General features: G+C 43.1%; 2 protein-coding genes across 2 annotated transcripts; one reads left to right on the top strand and one right to left on the bottom strand.

The window, feature by feature from the left end:
* The first annotated feature begins 124 nt into the window (after nucleotides 1-124).
* XBP1 (X-box binding protein 1) lies at nucleotides 125-5,252 on the top strand. The gene is given in 6 exon segments (XM_060118170.1): nucleotides 125-387; nucleotides 1,468-1,564; nucleotides 2,705-2,833; nucleotides 3,659-3,718; nucleotides 3,721-3,804; nucleotides 4,111-5,252. Coding segments are annotated over 6 exon segments (1,164 nt in total). The 5' UTR covers nucleotides 125-151; the 3' UTR covers nucleotides 4,669-5,252.
* A 2,293-nt stretch (nucleotides 5,253-7,545) lies between these two features.
* On the bottom strand, nucleotides 7,546-21,849 carry CCDC117 (coiled-coil domain containing 117). The gene is made up of 5 exons (XM_060118171.1): nucleotides 20,750-21,849; nucleotides 19,995-20,045; nucleotides 13,753-13,977; nucleotides 13,141-13,278; nucleotides 7,546-10,904 (listed from the first exon to the last, which is right to left on the bottom strand). The coding sequence occupies exons 1-5, from the start codon at nucleotides 20,929-20,931 to the stop codon at nucleotides 10,667-10,669; spliced, it is 834 nt and encodes a 277-aa protein (XP_059974154.1). The 5' UTR covers nucleotides 20,932-21,849; the 3' UTR covers nucleotides 7,546-10,666.
* Nucleotides 21,850-23,392: the final 1,543 nt, after the last annotated feature.

Raw genomic sequence — 23,392 nt, 5'->3', positions numbered from 1 at the left:
TCCGGGTCGGCAGGACCAATGGGTGCCAAGATAGGCCTGCGTCACTCGGCGCTAGCCAATCGCGGAGGGCCACGATCGTTGAAAGGCTGGGCGCGGTGGGACCGGCCCGCTCGGCGGCGGGGGCGCGCACTCGCGTAGATACGCTCCGGCTATGGTGGTGGTGGCAGCCGCGCAGAGCCCGGCCGCCGGGGCACCCAAAGTTCTGCTTCTGTCCGGCCAGCCCGGCACCGCCGCCGCCGCCGCCGGAGCCCCGGTCGGCCGGGCTCTGCCGATCATGGTGCCGGGCCAGCGAGGGGCCAGCCCGGAGGCGGCGAGCGGGGGGCCGCCCCAGGCGCGCAAACGACAGCGCCTCACGCACCTGAGCCCCGAGGAGAAGGCGCTGCGGAGGTGGGCGAGGGTCGAGGCGCGGAGCCTGAGGGCGAGGGCCTGGGGTCTGGGACCGAATCCGAAGGCGAGACAGGGACCTGGGGCCGCGCTGCCCGTCCGCAGCGCTCAGGCGTTGGTGGCCGGGCCAGTCCGGTGCCAGCGTGGCGCGGGGCGGGGCAGGAAGTCTGGACTAGCAGATCCACCGCGCTGGGTGGAGTCCAGCGCGCAGGCCTTTTTTATTTACTTCTTTTCTATCTCATTAGAGATAACCAGAGCTGGGTATAAGGGTACGTGGGTTCCAGGCCCTCTAGCTGTGACCACAAACCCGTGGTCAGCTTTTCTGAACTTGGGCTGTGACATGAAGCCAGTTGGTTAACCTACTTTTTTTGGAGGCGCACGGAACTGAAATGTCAGCAGTTGAAGGGGGCTGGGAGCGCTGTAAGGCTCACTACTCAAACTCAGCCTCTGCATCCTTAAAATGGTATCTACTTCATCAGGCTGCTGGGGAGATTGAGAAATGCCTAGTACTTAGTCCTCCGTAAATATTAGTTCTCTTATGATCATTGTGCTTTTTGTGATTTATGAAGTGCCTCCTGGAGTAGACACGGGCCTAGGCTTTGAGCACCAGGGCGAAAGTCGCATCAGCCTCTCCCTCTTTTCAGTTGGGTTTAGGGAGGGAGGGTTTATGTCCTAGCGCGATTGCAGCCTTTACTAGATTTAATCAGTCCAGGTTGGATCCTGTTTGAGGGGATTGGAGTCAGGAAGCAACGGGGGAGTAGAAAGGGGAGGAGGAAATAGCTTATGATGCAAGGTGAATAATATTTGTGTCCAGCCTCTGTGCTGTGACCAGGGATGAGATGGAGGTGGATGACTCAGTATGGGGGAGAATAAAGTAGGTCTTCAAGCTAGATCCACAGAAGGCTGATTTTTTTTTTTTTTTTTGGTTTGGTTTTCTTGAGGGGAGGAGCCTGAAGTGTATTTTACCATTAGTCTACCTTATACTGTAAATTAAAATGAAAGCACCAGGTGGCCAAGTTTTCAAATAAAGATATAAATAAGGTTTGAGATGACTCAGTGTGGTATATCTCTTTCTGTTCTCAGGAAACTGAAAAACAGAGTAGCAGCTCAGACTGCCAGAGACCGAAAGAAAGCTCGAATGAGTGAGCTGGAGCAACAAGTGGTAGATTTGGAAGAAGAGGTAAAAATACTTAAGGCCAAACTCGTATCTTTGATCCATTGTACATCTTTCCTTGGTTAATGGTTGCTTCATCTCCTTTAGAATACAATTGGACATATAATTAAAAGTTAAACTTTTAGTTAATCTAAGTTAGGGTAGATAGGTAGTTGGTTAAGTGGTGAAGCTTGATGAGAGCAGAAGTGATTGACCCTCTTGGCATTTGGTGCTATAGCTCTATCTCAAAGCTGGTGAGTTACAACATTACAACAATGTTTTATCAGTTAGTACTAAAAAATTAGTAAAAGCAGATAGGAAATCATTGCTTAAACTTGAGACCTTTTCTGGCTTATCCAAAAGTCCGCCAACGGTTCCCTTCCCCTTCTAGGGTCTACTTGTTACCTAAACTTAAATTGTTGCCAGTTACACATCTTGAATACATAAGGATTATTTGTGTTGTTCTTTTTTTTTTAACATGTTGATTTTACAGTCCACCACTACCACTTTTATTATTACCCGCCAGTTCAAGATAGGATTTTTTGGGCTTCCCTGGTGGCGCAGTGGTTAAGAATCCACCTATCAATGCAGAGGACATGGGTTCAAGCCCTTGTCCGGGAAGAGCCCACATGCCGCGGAGCAACTAAGCCCGTGTGCCACAACTACTGAGCCTGCGCTCTAGAGCTTGCGAGCCACAACTACTGAAGCCCGCGCGCCTAGAGCCCATGCCCTGCGACAAGAGAAGCCACCGCAATGAGAAGCCCGTGCACCACAACGAAGAGTAGCCTTCGCTCGCCGCACCTAGAGAAAGCCCGCACGCTGCCACAAAGACCCAACACAGCTTAAAAAAAAAAAAAAAAAAAAGATAGGATTTTTTTAAACATCATATCGAAATTAAAGCCACAAGTCACTCTTTGTTGAAGTCTCTATTAGTAGTTGGGGGCATTGTGTTATATGTGACCCCGTGAGATGGCACTTCCTAAATAGCTTTTTTTTTGTAATTATAACCTTGCCTTCTAATACCCACTGTGAACACATTCATAAGCATAGAGTTTTCCAAAAGACCCAGGAGAAGGAAAGGAAACCTATTGTAGTGAAACGCTGTCAGGTGGATTCTTAAGTGAAAGAATTAGATGTCTTAATAGCCTCTTCTGAACTTTCTTCCAGAACCAAAAACTTTTGCTAGAAAATCAGCTTTTACGAGAGAAAACTCATGGCCTTGTAGTTGAGAACCAGGAATTGAGACAGCGCTTGGGGATGGATGCCCTAGTGACTGAAGAGGAGGCAGAGACCAAAGTAAGTCATGTCCTTTATTTGGTGCCGTATGTGAGAACTGGTTTTAAGTGACATGACCTCTTTCTTTAATGATACTTATTCATTTTTCAAGAGTGTAGTGAATAGTACTAGGTCCTAATAATTAAAATAAGTTACATGACTCTCCAAGAGCAAGTACTAACAAATGCCAGTAGTCGACAAGATATATATCTACCATGCCAACATTAAGGAGAACCAGGATAAGAGAGCCAGTCAAACCTGACTTTGAATGCTACTAAAATTATAGTGGTTCTTTGATGAATATGATTGAGAAGAGAAGGGATTCATTGTGATAGTGACACCTTTCTGATAGAAGAGTGATGTATGGGTTTTAATTTACGAATCATGGCAAATTCAGTGATAATATTTAAGTGGGCTAAGGTTGACAGCAGGGCAGTTCTACTCAGAAGACAATGTTCAGGACAAACTTTTTAAAAGATTACTATCCAAAAAGATTCTGGGCCTAAATTCACTATAGAACTTTATTACTAGGAACGTTATTCTTATTGAGAATATAAGTAAGATACTATTTAAGAATATCGGTCCTGCCTGAATCTTTGCTTGGGGAAGAAAAATGTTTCATTATTCAGAAAATCACAGTGAAGTTAGTCTTACCCTCCTTTTCTTATCTCTTCTTGAGGAGGGCTCAAGAAAATGGAAATAACAAAGGTTTAAGGGAAAGATTTCAGCTCTAAAGAATAGTTTTCTAGCTTTCTTGAAAGTCAGGAATCACAGCTTCCTGGCAAGTATTTCCCTGGGGACTCTTAGCTGTTGGAGCTATTCATTCACTTTGGTCTTTCCTCCCAGGGGAATGGAGCGAGGCCGGTGGCCGGGTCTGCTGAGTCCGCAGCACTCAGACTACGTGCACCTCTGCAGCAGGTGCAGGCCCAGTTGTCACCCCTCCAGAACATCTCCCCATGGATTCTGACGGTGTTGACTCTTCAGACTCTGAGGTAGGGCTTATTCAGGTTTACTAAAGAGGTGTATAACTATTTAATTCCATTTGTTTGATGCCTGACATCCCTAACCAGACAGATGAGGGCAGAGAAGATAGTTTCGGTTGAGTTGGAGGTGAACATTAACTACCTTCCTATTTCCAGGTGGTTTAGGACATGGAGTGGAGTATAGATAAATGGGTCTGGTGGGTCCTGGAGGTCATCCTATAGCCTAATGATTAATTTACATTATGGAACCTAGCACTAAGGTAGATTCTCAGTGCATTCTAATAGTTGAACTCCATTTAATTTTTCCTTTCACAGTCTGATATCCTGTTGGGCATTTTGTTCAACTTGGACCCAGTTATGTTCTTCAGATGTCCTTCTCCAGAGTCTACCAGCCTGGAGCAGCTCCCAGAAGTCGACCCAGAAGGACCCAGTTCCTTACCCGCACCCCCCTCTCCATCCCTGGGGACGTCATCAGCGAAGCTGGAAGCCATTAATGAACTGATTCGTTTTGACCACGTATATACAAAGCCCCTAGTCTTAGAGATACCCTCTGAGACAGAGAGCCAAGCTAATGTGGTAGTGAAAATTGAGGAAGCACCTTCCAGTCCCTCAGAGAAAGATCACCCTGAATTCACTGTCTCAGTGAAGGAAGAACTTGTAGATGATGACTTCATTCCAGAGCTGGGTATCTCAGATCTGCTTTCAACCAGCCACTGCCTGAAGCCATCTTCCTGCCTACTGGATGCTTATAGTGACTGTAGCTATGAAGGTTCCCCTTCTCCCTTGAGTGACATGTCCTCTCTGCTTGGTGTAGACCATTCTTGGGAGGACACTTTTGCCAGTGAACTCTTTCCCCAGCTGATTAGTGTCTAAGGAGTGATCCAATACTGATGCCCTTTTCTTGACTATTACACTGCTGGAGGATATAGCACAGAAGCCTGTGCTTCATTCGAAAAGCCAAAGTAGAGGGTGTATGGTCCTAGAGAATTCCTCTAAAGTATTTGTTCAAACCTCATAGGTCACCCCAAGTATTGTCTTTTGACATTCAGCAGTCCAGGGTACACAGATACATTACTATAATCCAGAATTAGAGATTGAGGTTGTACCTTTATCTAAGGGCAGTGGTTTGCCCTAAAGTATTTACGTAAGCATCACTAGAAAAGTGTCTTAGACATGGAATTAACGAATGGCCCTTTATCATTTCTCTTTACCCACCTTGGCATCCCAGGCTTGCCTCTGATCTTAGGTCCTTTAGTTTGCTTCTGCAAGCAGAGAGAACACCTACCTGAGGGGGCTCCTTTTCCCTCATCATGTACAGTTCAAGTAAAGATCAAGAATCTTCTGTAAAATAGAAATTTACTATGTAAATGCTTGATGGAATCTTTCCCTGCTAGTGTAACTTTTGGAAGGTGCTTTCTCCATTTATTTAAAACTACCTGTGCAGTTAAAAAGTACAATGCAGTGTCTTTGTTCTTTGATTCCTTCTTGAACCTCAAGTCTTATTGTTGTTATTCTCTCTCAGTTTTCACTGTATGCCATGGTAGTGATTTATCCCACTTCAGTGAGCATGCCACTTCTTAAAGTGACTGAAGGCTTTCCCCCCTTAATTACCTCCTGCTTCAATTCCTGGCCGCCTGAAGTAAACACTCTGAGCAGTTACTATATTTGAGACAGTTTCTTCAGCCTAAATGACCAATATTACAGCTAGTAAATGGCAGAGCTAGAACACTTAACAACTTTTGCTATTAACATGTTAGAGAAGGACATGCCATTAAATATCAGTACTTTTGCTATTATTATAGAGATTAAGAGCATTTTCTAGACTCAAACTCCCTGGGTTCAACTCTGCCACCAGTTCATCTGGGTAACCCTGGGCATAAATTACCACTTATTTCCTCATCTGTAAAGGGGTATAATAGTATTTCTAAAGGCTGCTAGAGGATTCAAAGAGACGATGCATTATAAGCACTTAGTATATGCCAGGCACCGTCCCAAGCACTCAAAAGTTAACTGTTATCTCCTAATCCACTTTGGAAGGGTTTTAATCTCTTACAGAATTATATACACTCTAGGACATGTTTCACAAAAGAATGAACCTGTTACAACCCCCAAACTACAGACTTGATAACCTCATCATCCAAGGTGCATCTTTTCCTTGGGAATCCACTTAACAAGATATTAAAGGAGTCCCCTAATTTATAGAAATTATTTTACCCATGCCAGCATTCTATGCCAGTATTTACTGACTACCTCTGGGGTGGTCAGAGTGAGTGAGCAGACCAAACGAGGTGGGATTCGAAGAATCCCCAGCAGCAAGGCAAAGCAAGCTATGGTTCCAGCCAAGTACAAGGGAATGCCTTTGGTGTGATTGGGGGCGTGTCCACAAGCATACTAGTAGGAGAGCCTAAGGTCCCTGGTTGCTGAAACCAGAGCCCAATCCTAGTACTTGGCAATGCAAACTTGATTAATCTCTGAGTTTGTTTTGTAAGTGTAAGAACAATCCTCCAGCTGCCCCACAATTAAAAACCTGATCACCAGATTTTCTAGAACTGAAAACTTAAGTGCTGAGAATCTATTTAGGGATTGTGTAGGCAGATGTAATTACAGATACATTTTCGCTTTCAACATAGAACAAGCATCTGAAGACTGGGGCTCAACTAATTTACATTCAATGACATCACGTGAAAGAGACAGCTGTACAACAGGAATAACACACAGGACACAACCTGTGTAGATTGAGTTTTCATTTCCTGCACAGATGGATGAAAATTACTAAACACTCAGGATATCCTGTCTTCATACTGAAACACTAAATGGAATGGTTAGAAATAAAAACATCTTTCTCTGCAAAACCAAAGCAAGATTTCTATTAAATGCAGAAGGTTGTCCATAACTCAAAGCAGCAGGTGACAGGTACCTGTACACCATTTCCCTGGGCCTTGTAACACCAGTGTGTGCTTCTCTGCTTTTCTACTAGGTGTGCTACTGGAGCGGGCAAAGTAGGGATAGAACTGTAGGCAGAGGTATTTCATTTATCAAATTCTAATCTTCTAAGATTGAACCTTTACCCTCTGACTTCTAAAGTTAATTAGAGACAGGAAGACTGGCTTGTTTACCCACTAACCAGTTGCTGAAAGACAACATTCTTGTCTTGCTGGAGCTATAGTCCAACATCACATAACTGCATGTAGCTCATCTCTCAAATGCCACTAGTAGAATATTTGAACCAAACTGATACATACAAAACTATATTCCCTCAAGGAGTTTAAAGTTACACTGCCTGAACCATACTTTATTGTAGATTATTTCAATGAAACCTAAACATGTTAGGTATGTTAGGTATTGCTGTAAAAAGACCACTGGTCAAGTTGGAACCCTGGACCTGGTGAATTGGATTATTATACTAAATTATTATACTAAATTGTCACTATCTACTTAGGCTTAGTTTCCAAATCTATAAAAATAGATAACTTTTAGCTGTGATTTCCAAATTTTGGTAAAGAAAACAATTTCCTGACTTTTCTGTAGCCGCAACTCAAACTCTGCCTGCCCACAAATTAGGGATCCACATTTATCAACTAATGGTTGTAAATATGCATCCAATACCGCCACCCAGTGACCCATCAACTCAAGAAAGGAATGACCATGTAATTGAACATCAAGAGGAATTTTCCTACTCCCTATTTTTAAAGGTCCCAAACTTGATTTCATTTACTTAAGTGCAGGAACACAATATCTCAAATAGTCCAAAACACTTAAGAAGTTTTATTGAAAACAAAATAAAAAAACACCAGATTCTCATTTTAAAGTAAAACAGCATCTTCCACAACTTTCCAAGTACTCCACCATCCTTATCACTATTAAAAAACAAAACCAAGTTCCAGATCCAAAATAATTAATGAACCCACTGGTGAACATTTTTCTCATGGTTCTAGCTTCCACTCATTTTTTAAATATTACATTTGCACCTTTTCAAGAATGAGTAGCAATTTTTATTTGATTAATATCTGTGAGAACCGCACTTTCTTCATATGAAATAAAAAAAACCACACACACCCTAATCAAACTCAGAGAAAATACACATTTGTTCATTAAAGCTCACCTGCTTTAGATAATTTTTTCTCTTCACACATTAGCATAGTAAGCCAATGTTTGATCCATGCTGCAAAAGCTGTACAAAATGAAAAGACCTGTTAATTCCCTAGGGAAACCTTATGGCAAAAGCAAAAGCCGTACTCTACAAAAGAAAAACAAAGCAGAGGCATGGGGACTGTGGAGACGGCTCAGATGAGTAAGCACCACATGGATGAAGAAGGCAATTTCTGTACAAACATATGCAGGATAAAGTTTAAAAAGGAGCATTGAACGTCCACGTTTCCTGCAGAAATAATGATTACGTCAGGTAAAATGACTCCTGAAACAAGTTCTGCTTGGATCTTAACAGAATCTTATTAGTTCTCTCCTACATATACCCGTGGTATCTGAGCCTTGTTTCAGAGCTCTTCTTTCCTCCTGTTCACTGTACAGACCTGGATCCCAGGCCTGCCCAACAATCCCTATAGAAGACAGTGTTAGTGTGCTTGGGTCCTTCTTTGGAAAGCTGTCACCTCTCCTTCACGTGAACACTGGGACTAACTCCAAATTCCAGGCAGTCACTTCATGTTTTTGAGCTGTAGCAGAACAAATGCATGGAGGTTTCTTTAAGGCTACAAACTTTACAAGTTGGTCCCATTAACAATTACCTAGAGGCAGGAGTTTTTTAAACGGCATGAATCAAACACTTGCACATTTCAACAGAATACAGTTTACATTCATCTCTAAATCTGAGATTAAGAAACTATTAGCTGGTTTCCAACTGTTTCAATACTGGTTTGAAGTTTGAATAATTTTACTGTGTAGACATTAAATATTTTGTTTAAATATTAAACATTAAATCTTTTCCTGACTATCCAGACAGAAATAGAGAAAGCAGGAACAACAGGCAGGAGAAGAAACAGTCTAGTTAACAGACTTGTGACTTCTACGCCATCTGTAAAAAGGGGAGGGACTTCGGCATGGGTTTCAAAATTGCCTGGGAGCTGCCTCCTAAAGTCACCTCTACTTGGCATAAACCATGTTTTCTACACAAGGTATCTGATTCCAACAAAGGCGAAAGAAACCCAGAAAACAAAACAGAAAGAACTGGGGTGGTCTCCTATTGTCTGATAAAAGAGCTAGTATTACACTCAATAAGTTATAGTGGATATTCTGTAGCACTAAAGAAATTGTCATTTTACTTCGTACTACTGAGTCCTTGCCACGCAGAAAAGCTCTTCCTGAGAAATAAAAAACTTCAATCCTGGTTACCCTCAGAGGACGCCTTGAGCCTGGGTAAGGTCCTCAAGATGAAGATTTCCTGCTAGCAGGAAGCTATTCTCTACTAACTTTTTTTTTTTTTTTTGCGGTACGCGGGCCTCTCACTGTTGTGGCCTCTCCCGTTGCGGAGCACAGGCTCCGGACGTGCAGGCTCAGCGGCCATGGCTCATGGGCCCAGGTGCTCCGCGGCATGTGGGATCTTCCCGGACCGGGGCACGAAGCCGTGTCCCCTGCATTGGCAGGCGGACTCTCAACCACTGCGCCACCAGGGAAGCCCTCTACTAACTTTTAGGCTTACTGCACCATAGTTGAAACAATAGGCAAATTGGCTATTTCAGTAAATCTCAATGTCACTTGCCCATATGTGCTCAGCTAATTATTCAGTCACTGTTTTCTAAATTAACATTAAAAAACTCAACTTGCTTATACAGGCACAACTTTTTTTTTAACTACAGAAGTTATATGCTGGGCTTAGCTGATACAGCACTGCCCCAGGATTACCTGAGGGATGCTTCTCCCAGAGCCAATTCGCACATGGTTTACCTCACAACCTTTTTTTTTTTTTTTTTTTTTTTTTTGCGGTACGCGGGCCTCTCACTGCTGTGGCCTCTCCCGTTGCAGAGCACAGGCTCCGTACGCGCAGGCTCAGCGGCCATGGCTCACGGGCCAGCCGCTCCGCGGCATGTGGGATCTTCCCGGACCGGGGCACGAACCCGCATCCCCTGCATCGGCAGGTGGACCCTCAACCACTGCGCCACCAGAGAAGCCCTACCTCACAACCTTTTAAACTATCACTCAAAGTTAATTAAGCTGTAAACATTACTGAATAACTGGGCTTATGGATTATGCAAGGGAAACCAAGGAGCAACAGTAGCACAAGGCAAAAGAGCCTCAAAGGAAAAACCTTTTCTTTGTATTTTTCATTGCATTTTCAGAGGCAAAGAGGGGAGCCACAACGCTACTGGCTATTTAATCAATATAGCTACACTGAATGGACAACTAATATACAGGTTTCAGAGCCTCTGTTAATTTCCCCAACATAGGCTTAAGCTACTGCCTCCTTCCTCCGTCTCCCCGATCATATATAGTCACCACTGTAAACAGAGCTCCTATCTACAGATGAAGTTGTGGCTCGACTGTCAAAATACACATAGTAGGAGAGCATCCTACTTTCTTAATGCATCTTTTTCAACTCAAGTATCTGAATGATATAGACAATGTGACAGATGACTTAAAAGTCATGCTTACACATATAGCTTCTATACTTGACTTTGCAGAATGTACTCCTTATTCCTTTAATAAGACCCCTAGAAAACTGCTTTTCTCTTGAGACAAGTTTCCTTGGCAAAAGTTGAATTCAAGAAATGGCTACCCAAAATGAGAGTCCCACCCCAAATCACAGGTGGAGATATTACACCCGTTTCAAAACTTTCAAGTCCCTATACTGTACAAGCAGGCTCATGACTGAACACATAAGCCTTCTAAAATTTGACAACTTTAGTATAGAAACTGGTGTCTAGAGTTCCATCTCTTCTTCTGTGCAAGCAGCTGTCTCCAAACTAGTGTAAACAGGCAACCCTGTTTGCCGAGGTTCCAAGAACAGTTCAGTTCTTTGAGGGAAGGCAGTGCCAGCAGCTGCATGCTTAGTTTGGCTCTCTCCTGTGTAGTTCTTAGCATTAGATGACAGCTTTGGCTTATCAGAAAGGAGTTCAGGGAGAGGTTTCCAGAGCACAAGCTCCATGGAAGGACGGCTCCTAAGACATAAAATACAGATTTTTATCAATAATTTTGTAACATGAAAATAAAAGACGTATATTGAAAAACTATTGTTTGCTACCTAACATCTAAAAACTGATGGGATTAAATAGGAGATTTATGACAATCCAAATTGATCTTTACAAATGCCACTGAAGTACATTAAATTTTACAGTTCTGCATGCATTTTTAAGCAAACCAACTGGCTGTACAGATGCTGTGATTAGAATATAAACATTCAACATGAAAAACAGAGGCCCTTGATTTATTATAGTTTTTTCTTAAATTGTGGTTAGTATTAGCAGATGTGAGCTACTATCTTGCACTAAACCATTATAAACGAAAAAGAAACACTGGCCAAACACACTAAAAATACCTCAGTATGCCTTTTGCTTAGTACAGCTATGAAACATAATGCTTTTTGCAATAAGCCACTGTCTGTGCCTACCCCCACCCCCTCGCTGCCCTCTCCATCTAGTGATGGTTTGATGGTTTCTGGGACCCAAGGGCAAGTAAGGAAAAATAAAACACAATGAAGAACACACCCACACACACACAAGGCTAGCTTCTGGAAAACTACCAAGAGCAGAAAGTGCTATGTTTTAGGCTGGAGGGCAATGTGACCTGCTTACTCTTAGCTAAACTATTTACCCATCCTAAGGGCTGGGTAGTCAGAATTATAAGCTCAAGCTAGGAGGCTAATGCAAAACCCTTGTGAGCTAACATCGAGCAGCAGTGGAACCCACTGTGTCTAAAGACAATACTGCCTCATCTACCTGGCATCAGTGGGACTAGTATCCTAAGAGAATTTTTCAGTTATCTGACACTTACCCTCACTGAGTACCAAGTCTATCTGAAGTCTTTTCTAGGCAACATCTAAATGGCACTTTATAACTTGCCAACTACAGTTGGCCCTCCGTATCTGTGGGGTTTTGATTCAGACCATTTTATTTTTTAATTAATTAATTAATTAACTTATTTTTGGCTGTGTTGGGTCTTCATTGCTGCGTGCAGGTTCTCTCTAGTTGTGGCAAGTGGGGGCTACTCTTCGTTGCAGTGCGTGGGCTCCCCATTGTGATGGTTTCTCTTGTTGTAGAGCACAGGCTCTAGGTGCACAGGCCTCAGCAGCTACAGCATGCAGGCTCAGTAGTTGTGGCTCACGGGCTCTAGCATGCAGGCTCAGTAGTTGTGGCACAAGGGCTTAGTTGCTCCGCGGCATGTGGGATCTTCCCAGACCAGGGCTCAAACCCGTGTCCCCTGCATCGGCAGGCGGACTCTCAACCACTGCGCCACCAGGGAAGTCCAAGCATCCTTGGATTTTAGTATCCGCAGGGGGTCTTGGACCCAATCCCCCCATGGATATTAAGAGACAACTGTACTGTACAGAGTCGGTAATGACCACTTGAAATCATCTAAGCTCAAGGACTACAAGAATTACAGGGCTATCATTAGTTCTTATGTAAATGGGCTCCAGGCTGCTTTGCTTTTCAGGTTCTTATGTTTGCTTTCCAGTTGCCTCTCCTGTTCTCACACTGTACTGTCACTATTCACTACTATGAGTTTGTCTGTTCTGCTGTTTTCGTGTTTCTACTCTGATGATGGAGGAAACCAGATAACTGAGCTGATCAAACTGGGTCTAAACTAAGTGCAAAATGGCTCTTATAGCTAAAGGCCTGAGGGGCTACACACTATGAGGTAAGAATATGAGCTGTGGATTGTGGCCTTTGTGATAACTTTTTTGACTGCTAGGAGACTTTTGTTTCCTAGGTCCTAATAGTGGTCCTAGATAACTGAGAGAGCCAGGTAAAAGGTACTTTTGAAATGTGGTTCCTACATCCTATCATAGGAATTTGAGAGAATGGTTTTTTTTTTTTAACATCTTTATTGGAGTATAATTGCTCTACAATGGTGTGTTAGTTTCTGCTGTATAACAAAGTGAATCAGCTACACATATACATATGAGAATGGGTTCTTTCCTGCCAATCCTCCCATTTCCAAATATTAGACTATTAGTGCATTTTAGGGCTTCAAAACAACCCAGGGCTGAGTACACAAGGCAGCCAACTCCTGCTTGCACAGCATTTTGCTCACCCCAATGAACTAAGAAAAGGTCTCCAATCTGGGCTAAATACAAAACGTACTGGGCTTTCACTTGGTTGGCGATCAGGAAGTGTCTAGAGACTGGGTTTTCCCTCCAAGATCATAACTGAATGGAAACCAGAAACCAAAACTTACATGGACTCAATCATTTTCTTTGTAAAGACTTCATCAAATTCCCTCTTCAAACTTGTTTTCATGGTATCAGAAAGGACGAGGCTGGGAAGATGGTTAATATTTCTGTCAGCTTCAACTTCTTCATCTTCGTCAATTATTCTAAATAAAGACAGAAGCGAAGGAAGAAAGAAAAATTATTTAGTTAAGCTATTATATATTCTATTAATTGGACAAAATTTAAAAAATAAAAAAAGGATAAATGCAACAGGTGCTACAGCAAAATATCAAGTAAAATATGAGACTATACCTGAGAGAAAGAAGTAGACACAAAAGAGTTGTTCAACATTTAACCAAAATGTTTTACATTAGAGGCAATCAAATTTGAAGAATGTGTCCCTAAAAACCCTCATACCAAAAATTAATATTCAGAGATAGTAAGTGAAAATATTTAGTACAGTTCTATGAGAAGAGCTTACTTTAACGTTTAAAGTGTATACTTTGAGCTTTCTGATTTTTATAGTCTGATACATTGAGAATCAAGGATTCACCAAATGATGAATTAGACTAACTTGAAAGAGTAGAGATGTTACATAGGAACAATAATAAGCAGCTAGATATATGCTGCCCATTTACCTGTCCTCAATTTCCTGAAGCCTCCTTCGGGCAACTTCACACTGTGGTTCTCCCGTTGTCTGATCCATCTCTTCACAAATAACATCTAACATGTCAGGTGCAGAAAGCCCACTAGTGCACGGATTTACTCCATGACCCTCTATATCCTGATGTGCACAAAGAATCCAGTCATTAGGACCAGCACAGAGCCCTGCTTCAGTTAGCCTTTTCTTTCTTAATGGACAACTGGAAAAAAAAAAAAATCAATGAAAATCCTGGCTAATATAAATGAAATGTGTATCATCCCCATCTCTAATCAAATTCTTCTACGAAAAACCTCTAATTTTTGACAGTGTGTGATTACAAGATGGAAAATCACACATTTTCTTTTAGGTCATTCTCACAGCCTCCCTGAGATGTTTCCCTTCCCGACATTTGTCAAATTAGGTTGCAACTGCAAGAGTTTTGCCTTTCCAGATTAGAAGTGTTCGATGTGGGAATTTAAAGGGAATTTAAAGTCGTTCTTACTTATTCAGCCCTGGAAAGGTCAAGTGAGAAGTAAAGAATACAAAAATCACAAAGTAGCAATTCAGTGCCAGCCATATTTTTTCATATTGCTGCTGCTCCATTACACTGGGCGTATGAGGAGGTAATCTGCAGGCATCCTATATTCCCTTAGGGCAAAAATATACGCTTCATCAGGTCTGCAGCAAGTACTACAGGTGCAAATCATATTGCTGATTTTTTCGTTCTCTCCAAAAATGGCAGAGGCTGCCATTTGCTCTATGGGTCCCTGAATAATAATGGGGTGCACTTTTCTCCTGCCTTGCAACATAAACTATCCTCACTTCCTAGAAATTTTGTATTTCCTTGAGACCTTAGAATTCATCAAATCCAATTTCTTTGTTTGACACATGTGGAAATTAGGACCTCGAAAACTAAAGTGCTCCCTCCAAAGTGTCACGTAAGGTGAGTTGTATTGATATTTTGGGTACCAGACCCCAGAGACAGACCCTGAATCCTACCTCTATGCCATTTTCACTAAAACCTCCTGCCTTGTTAGGGAAATTCAACTGTTCAAGCTCTTACCACGAACTAGTATCTGCAAGCACTATGACCTGCCTGGTGTTTAGCTGAGACCTGTCCTGAAGCAAGTTAAATAGACAACCAGCCCTGCTCTATTTGAGTATTTAGACCAAAAGTACATTATTGCTTGGGCATCACCAAGCACAATCTCAAGACCAGAACACAGCTCTGCAACCAAAAAATTCATTAATGGCCACCACAGCTTCTGATTCTAAACTAAGAGTTAAAGGAAGAAGCATGCATTTTAGAGAGAAATTTCTATTTCATGTCAAGACTATGAAAATCAACATTCAAGTCTCTGGCAATATAAAATCTGACAAGTAATAATGCTCTCTTGGGGCTTCCCTGGTGGCGCAGTGGTTGAGAGTCCGCCTGCCGATGCAGGGGACACGGGTTCGTGCCCCGATCCCGGAGGATCCCACGTGCCGCGGAGCGGCTGGGCCCGCGAGCCATGGCCGCGGAGCCTGTGTGTCCGGAGCCTGTGCTCTGCAACGGGAGAGGCCACGGCAGTGAGAGGCCCGCGTACAGCAAAAAAAAAAAAAAAAAAAAAAAAAAAAATAATGCTCTCTTGAACCTAGATTTTTGACTGGAATCAACTATTAAATGAGATGTTTAGTGTATAATCATTTTTAATTCATAAGAAAGTATTAAGAATGTCTATCCATAAATCAAACATTTCTGTAGTATTTGGATAAAGTACGTGATGTTTTCAAAAGCAGAAGAAAAAGTTATAGACATAAGAAGTCATGTTGGACTTCCCTGGTGGCTCAATACTTAAGAATCCGCCTACCAATGCAGGGGACATGGGTTTGAGCCCGGTCCGGGAAGATTCCACATGCCGCAGAGCAACTAAGCCCGTGCGCCACAACTACTGAGCCTGTGCTCTAGAGCCCATGAACCGCAACTACTGAGCCTGCGTGCCACAACTACTAAGCCCACACGCCTAGGGCCTGTGCTCTGCAACGAGAAGCCACTGCACCGCAACAAAGAGTAGCCCCCACTCACTGCAACCAGAGAAAGCCCGCGTGCAGCAATGAAGACTCACACAGCCAAAAAAAAAAAAAAAAAAGTCATGTAAGAAAAAGCAGAATAAATCTAGAAGGAACAGGTAATTTCCTAGCATATCTAACAATTCAACTATTAAATACAGCTGAGGGACTTCCTTGCTGGTCCAGTGGGTAAGACTCCATGCTCCCAGTGCAGGGGGCCTGGGTTCCATCCCTGGTGGGGGAACTAGATCCCGCATGCATGCCGCAACTAAGAGTTCAAATGCCGCAACTAAAAAATCCTGTATGCCGCAACGAAGGCCTGGAGCAGCCTAAATAAATTTTTTTTTTTGAAAGATCTTTAAATGCAACTGAGTATCAGAGCTGGGTTCTGATCTCTGATCTCCAACATAATTTGGGCTTAATTATTTCATGCCTCTAGGTCCACTTTGCAAATACTTAGAGATCAATGATGAGTAAGTCCCAAACAAAATGGGATATAAAAGACTTTAAAGTTCTGATAAGAGCTATGGAAGTGGCAGGCAGGCAGCACACTTCTAGGTATTTGACATCCAATTGTCCAGTCCCAGGGCCTCAATCTCTCCACGTGTATATTAAAGAAGGTTAACATTTAAAGCCAACTGTTTGTACACTTCAAACTTTTTATTTATGACACTGGAACCCTTTATTCAATAATCTCCTATAAGGAACCCCAAAAGATAAAAGCAAAGAGGTCCCTGTGTATCTACAGTGATCCCAAGGCTAGAAAGAACATAAATATTGTCTGGTCCAGAGGGTTTTTATTTTATTATTTATTTATTAAAAAAAATTTTGGGCCATACGCCGCAGCATTCAGGATTTTTAGTTCCCCAACCAGGGATCAAACCCATGCCCCCTGCATTGGAAGGGGAGAGTCTTAACCATTGGACTGCCAGGGAAGTCCCAGAAGTGTTTTTAAACTGAGACAACTTTCAAATCTACTGTCTCGTTAGTCTATGTATCAACCAGGTGAGAAAATTCAAAGTTTCTGCTGGCAAAAAAAGGAAAAAAAAAAGATCATACACAAAGCTGAAAGACAAACAACAAATCTGGGGAAAACAAAACATATATAATAAACTGGCTTCCTTAATAAAATTTCTTATAGATTAACAAGAAAAAGACCAATAAGCCAATAAAAAATTTGCAGAAACATGAACAATTCATACAAAGTGAAACACAGATGGCTTAAAAGATGTTCAACATCGCCTATAATTTACAAAATACAAATTAAAACAGTGACCTAATTATAAAATGCCTACACTTATAAAAGTACATACAATAATTATGAAACAAAAATCCAGGGGCTTCCCTGGTGGCGCAGTGGCTGAGAGTCCGCCTGCTGATGCAGGGGACGCGGGTTTGTGCCCTGGTCCTGGAAGATCCCACATGCCGCGGAGCGGCTGGGCCCGTGAGCCATGGCCGCTGAGCCTGTGCATCTGGAGCCTGTGCTCCGCAGTGGGAGAGGCCACAACAGTGAGAGGCCCGCGTACCGCAAAAAAAAAAAAAAAAAAAAAAAAAAAATCCATGGAAATAATATTCAAGAGATAGACTGCTGCCAGAATCCCCAAATGGTACTCTACTCCCTCCTCCCTGTAAGTAAATACTGTCTTTTATGGTAATCACTTCATTTAAAAAAAAATACATGATCAATTATGTAGATATGCAATCTTCAAGTTTTTAGTTTTGCCTGGTTTTGAACCTTATATATAAGGAATTATACTGTATACATATACATTCTTGTAATGTTCCTTTTGCTCATACTGTAAGACACATCTAGGTTGATAGATGTGGGTTGTTTTTTTTTTTTTTTGCTGAATTGAACTCAGCAAAAAATTTACTTTATCTATTGTACTGTTCAGAGACATTCCAATTTTGAGCTATCATGAACAAGGATGCTATGAACTTTCTTGTACACATCTCCTGATGAGCACATGTACATACTCAAGAGGAGAACTGCTGAGTAAATGGGTATGTGCACCTTCAACTCATGAGATAATGCAAAACTGTTTCCCAAAGTGTTGTAGCAATTTACATACTCAACCATAGTGTTTCAGAGTTCCTGGTGCTACAGAACCCTCCAGTATCTGGTGGTGGAGTATCTTATTGTGCCTTTAATATGCACTTCCCTAAAGACCGATGAGGTCAAACATCTTTTCATTTAGTTGGTCATTTGGATATCCCCTTTGGGGAAATCTTTTACTCATTTTTTTTAGACTGTCTGCTTATGAGATGCAATTTTTTACCTATCAGTTAAGTGGTGATCAAAAAGTTTGAAAATACAGTTCTGATGAGAAGATGGAGAAACAGGCATTCCCACGGTAAAAGGAGTATAAATTGGCAACAACTTTTTCCAAAATTCAACCAAATTGTCCATCGACAGATGAATGAATAAAGATGTGGCACATATATACAATGGAATATTACTCAGCCATAGAAATGAACAAAATTCAGTTATTTGTAGTGAGGTGGATGGACCTAGAATCTTTCATACAGAGTGAAGTAAGTCAGAAAGAGAAAAACAAATACCGTATGCTAACACATATATATATATGGAATCTAAAAAAAAAAAAAGGTTCTGAAGAACTTAGGGACAGGACAGGAATAAAGACGCAGACGTAGAGAATGGACTTGAGGACACGGGGAGGGGGAAGGGTAAGCTGGGACGAAGTGAGAGAGTGGCATGGCCATATATATACTACCAAATGTAAAATAGATAGCTGGTGGGAAGCAGCTGCATTGCACAGGGAGATCAGCTCCATGCTTTGTGACCACCTAGAGGGGTGGGATAGGGAGGGTGGGAGGGAGACGCAAGAGGGAGGGGATATGGGGATATATGTATACATATAGCTGATTCACTTTGTTATACAGTAGAAACTAACACAACACTGTAAAGCAATTAGACTCCAATAAAGATGTTAAAAAAAAAAAAGAATGGTGGTCATGGTAGATTTGTTAGTAATAACAAAGATTAGAATTAACTTAGAAATCCATCACTAGGAGACTGGTTAATTATCTGTACCTAGCCTTACAATAGAATTCCACTCACCTGTTGAAAGAGAAATTAGGTAGAACTCTATGTGCCCATATGCAACAAGCTACAGGAGAGTAAAATGAAAAGATCTGATGTGTTGCAGTGTGAACAGTATCTTATTTACAATGTAAAAAACCAGAAATATATACAGTTATAAGCTTGTAAATTTTTACATTATCTTCCTTAGGAGACATAGGAAACAGGCAACAAGGGTAACTCCTGGGGAGAACAAGCAAGAAGTGTAAGACTTTTCAATACGTAGCCTTCTGCGAATTCTTTTATTTTGTGCATATAACAATATTCACATGGCTCAAAGTTCAAACATTTCGATCGCTTATATATATATTTTAACATCTTTATTGGAGTATAATTGTTTTACAATGTTATGTTAGTTTCTGCTGTATAACAAAGTGAATCAGCTATACATATACATATATCCCCATATCTCCTCCCTCTTGCGTCTCCTTCCCACCCTCCCTATCCCACCCTGTAGGTGGTCACAAAGCAACAAGCTGATCTCCCCTGTGCTATGCAGCTGCTTCCCACTAGCTAGCTATTTTACATTTGGTAGTGTATATATGTCCATGCCACTCTCTCACTTCGTCCCAGCTTACCCTTCCCCCTCCCCGTGTCCTCAAGTCCATTCTCTACGTCTGGGTCTTTATTCCTGTCCTGCCCCTAGGTTCTTCAGAACCATTTTTTTTTTTTAGATTCCACATATATGTGTTATCATGCGGTATTTGTCTTTCTCTTTCTGACTTACTTCACTCTGTATGACAGACTCTAGGTGCATCCACCTCACTACAAATAACTCAATTTCGTTTCTTTTTATGGCTGAGTAATACTCCATTGTATATATGTGCCACATCTTCTTTATCCATTCATCTGTCGATGGACACTTAGGTTGCTTCCATGTCCGGGCTATACAACTGTTTACAGAGTGACAAGTTTCCCTCTGACCTGCCCAGCTCCATTCTCTAAAACCTAACCCATATTATCAGTTCCTTGGACCTCCTTTCAGACACCTGATGTTTCACCCTTTCACTTAAAAACAAAGTTATGGATATAAAACAGGTTAAATTAAGTGACCATTAAGTGAATAAAAGGCACCTGAAACTTACTCATCCTCCTCCTCCTCTCGCTTGTGTTTCTTTCTATGGTGAACTGAAACACTGTTGAAACAAACCAGAAAATCAGTCAGTTGAGAAATTTATTGAGCGGGTGCATTCAGCATCCACTTTCTGGCTCCGATAATCTTGCCCACCCCATTCCCACCAGCTGTCCCCTTCCTTGCCGAGTGTAATGGATATACAGGTCACGAGGTCAGTCAGGTATAGAGACTGAAATCTAAACTTCTCATTTGGTCAAGACCGGGGGAGATAAATTGAGGGGGACCACCGTAGGGAAAACGTATCGGGGCAGGCACCGGGCTAAGCACTTTATTTTATGATCCCACTAGGAGGATCCACTTCTGTCCCAAGTTGCGGATGAGAAAACTCAATGTCCGAGAGGCGCTGAAAGTTAACAGCAGCGGCGGCTACGCCGCGGTCTGGAGGGAGCGAGGCGAGTGCGCGCCCAGGGCAGCTCCAGGCCCGGCTCGACCCGGCTCGACCCGGCTCCCTTCCTCGCACGCCCTGGGCGAGCTCGGACCGTTTCCTCACTTGCCGGGACGCAGGGGGGCCAGGGTCCGAACCGGACCCGCGCGCTTTGCTACCTCAGATGACTTACGGTAACCGACTGTGGGGCTCAGTATCCTCATCAGCAACCTGGGGCTGAGAAGCCCCCGCCGAAGGTCGCGGGGAGGGTCAAGTAGCTCGCGCCCGGCCGCCCGCCGCCCGCCGCCCGCCCGCCGCCCGCCGCCCGCCGAGATCCTCACCGTCCGCGCGCCGCGCTCCCGCCCGGGCTGCTCAGGGCGGCGCGGGGTTCCCACCGCAGGGCCAGCTCGGTGCCGTCCGCCCCCGGCGGGAAGGCCCGACCGGGGAAAGCCGGTGGCGGCTGTAGGAAGTCCGAGCCGCCTCTCAGCGGGAGGCCGCTGAAAGGCCGGCCAAGCGCGGCCATGGCCGGAGAGATGAGGAGGCTGCGCCCGCGGCCCCGGCCGCCCGCAGCCCCAGACCCGGCAGCGGCTGCCACAGCGGATGCCAAGAGGCGCCAGCTTCTGAGCCCGCTCCCGACCCACGTCACGCCTTCTAGAACCCTCCACCCCAAGCCGCCCGGGGCACGCCGGGATTTGTTGTGTGTGGAGAACTGCTGACGCGAGGTCTGCCGGGAGTTGAAGTCCTTGCGGACTACAAACAAGATGGCTGCTTGTCCGAGTCTCCGGGGCTGGAGGATGGCCCTGGCCAACCTAGAATATGACCTAGGTTCGAATCCTCACTCAGCAAGTTATGGAACCTCTGTACCTCAGTTTTCTCAGCAGTAGTACCTATGTTGATAAGACCGATGGGAGAATTAAATGGATTAAAACATCTAAAGCCCTTAGGACACTTCTTGGCACATAATACACGTTAAAAATCAGTTACTAATCCCTTCTGTGTTTTAATGTAAATGAAGTTGATGATGCCTTAGAGGGAACAGCATGGAGGATGAGGGAAAGCTTCAGAGCTCTTGTGAGAGGGACTGGCAAGACTTCCAGGCTCTATCTGGGGCATCCAGAGACAAAGTCTTGCTAAAGGGCTAGCAGAATTTGTCACCAAAACCACTGATCACAATCATTTTTCCCATCTCAGGAAATGGCACCATCATCTAGTCTGAGTTACTTATACCAAAGTCAATGCCCTTCAGCCAAAGACCACCAAGAACTCACCTGTAATTGACCAAAGATGGATTTATTGACTTACTGCAGTCAGGGAGTGTCTCAGTAAGAGGGTGTTAGAAAAGGCTTCCTATAGGATTTTGGTGGGTTATAGGGGGATTTGGGGGCAGGTCAAAGAAGCAGGGCTTTGCTCTGGACTTAATACTGTCAGGAAGCAGAGATAATTCTATGGTTATCTTAGCTAATCTTTTCTAGAAGGTGGGGGGAATGAAGGGAGGCTAAACCTACAGTTGGTAAAGAAGCAACAGTCCTTGCATTAGCCAGGATGGGAGATGTTTGGTCATTTTTGTGCTTTGGACAATGTTAGGATTGGGTTACAGACAGGATTACAAAGGGGTCTTGCTTTTATCTTGATCCATAGAGGTCACATCTCAGTCCCTGTTTGATGTTGATGTTCTGTGAAATTGTTTAACAGGAAACACGAGGGTCCACCTGATAGTACCAGGCCAGTTTCAGCTGTCAGAAGATGCTTTTCTCTTTCTAACCAAAACCCTAAGCATCATCATTGATGCCTCTTTTTTGTTCACCGCCCCCCCCCCCATATTTAATCAGTTAGCAAGTCCTATGGGCTCGTGAAAGGCCTCCAGATTTCTCTTCATTTTTATCCATCTCCATTGCCTTCATGGTAGTCTGGGAAAAAGTAAATGGACCCCTTTGTCTAATGTAATATGATTGATTCAGTTTAGTTTTCTTACTGACATTTACAACGCAGTTTTGCCTCCTTAAGGTAACACCTTACTTACCTCAACTGGATATAAAAGATATTCTCCTGGGTCACTTCTACAAATGGCCAACTCATTCCTCACATGAAAAAAAAAAATCCTTCCAGATGATGTTATATACACATAGACATACAAATATACATTTATAAAAGGGAGTCCTACTCTATATATTATTCTGAGACTTCTTTTCCACCTAATTATATTTCCTGAATGTCTATCCAAATTCACAATTCACAATTCTATACTAAGTTGCATGCCCCTTATCAAGCAATGTATTAGAATTAATAATTTATTAGGTACTTCCTATTTGCAGGTGCTCTTTACCCAGATAAAGTCAAGTATTCCTCATAATAATGCTAAATTGCATGCTTTTATGCCCCCATTTTACATATAAGGAAATTGAGGCAGGTTATGGTTCCCAATTCCCTCAGCTGTAAGTGATGGAGCCAGTGTTCAGCCCCAGGTCTGAGACCCTAGATCCTGCCTGAAACTTCTAGGCTTTGCTCCATCTCATTGAATTCCCTGGAAAAAGTGCTTTGGGGGAATCAGTGAAAGCCTCAGTATAATGTGTCTGAGAGAGACTACATGGAGCTTCGGACCCCTGGAAGAAAAAAACAGGATCACTGTGTACTGTCTCCCACACTAGCTTGGGGAGAGTGGCTATGGAACTTAACAGTGGCCACTGAGAGCATCTCTTCTTTTCAGTGACAATCCAGGCCTGCCTCCTAGAGGTGACTTCTGGATCACCTCGCATAGGATTGGTGGGTCAGAGACATACAGACACTTAGACAATCCCTTCCTGACTCCTTTTTCCTGGTGGCTAATCTTATTTATCTTTTTATTTAAAAAACAGTTTTCTGGTTTTAAAACTAACACAGGGGCTTCCCTGGTGGCACAGTGGTTGAGAGTCCGCCTGCCGATACAGGGGGACACAAGTTCGTGCCCTGGTCCGGGAAGATCCCACATGCCACGGAGCGGCTGGGCC

Source organism: Mesoplodon densirostris, chromosome 15 (assembly GCF_025265405.1).
Source record: "Mesoplodon densirostris isolate mMesDen1 chromosome 15, mMesDen1 primary haplotype, whole genome shotgun sequence".
Lineage (NCBI taxonomy): Eukaryota > Metazoa > Chordata > Mammalia > Artiodactyla > Ziphiidae > Mesoplodon > Mesoplodon densirostris.
The sequence above is the reverse complement of the archived record's forward strand: the minus strand, read 5'-3'. Positions and strand labels throughout refer to the sequence as shown.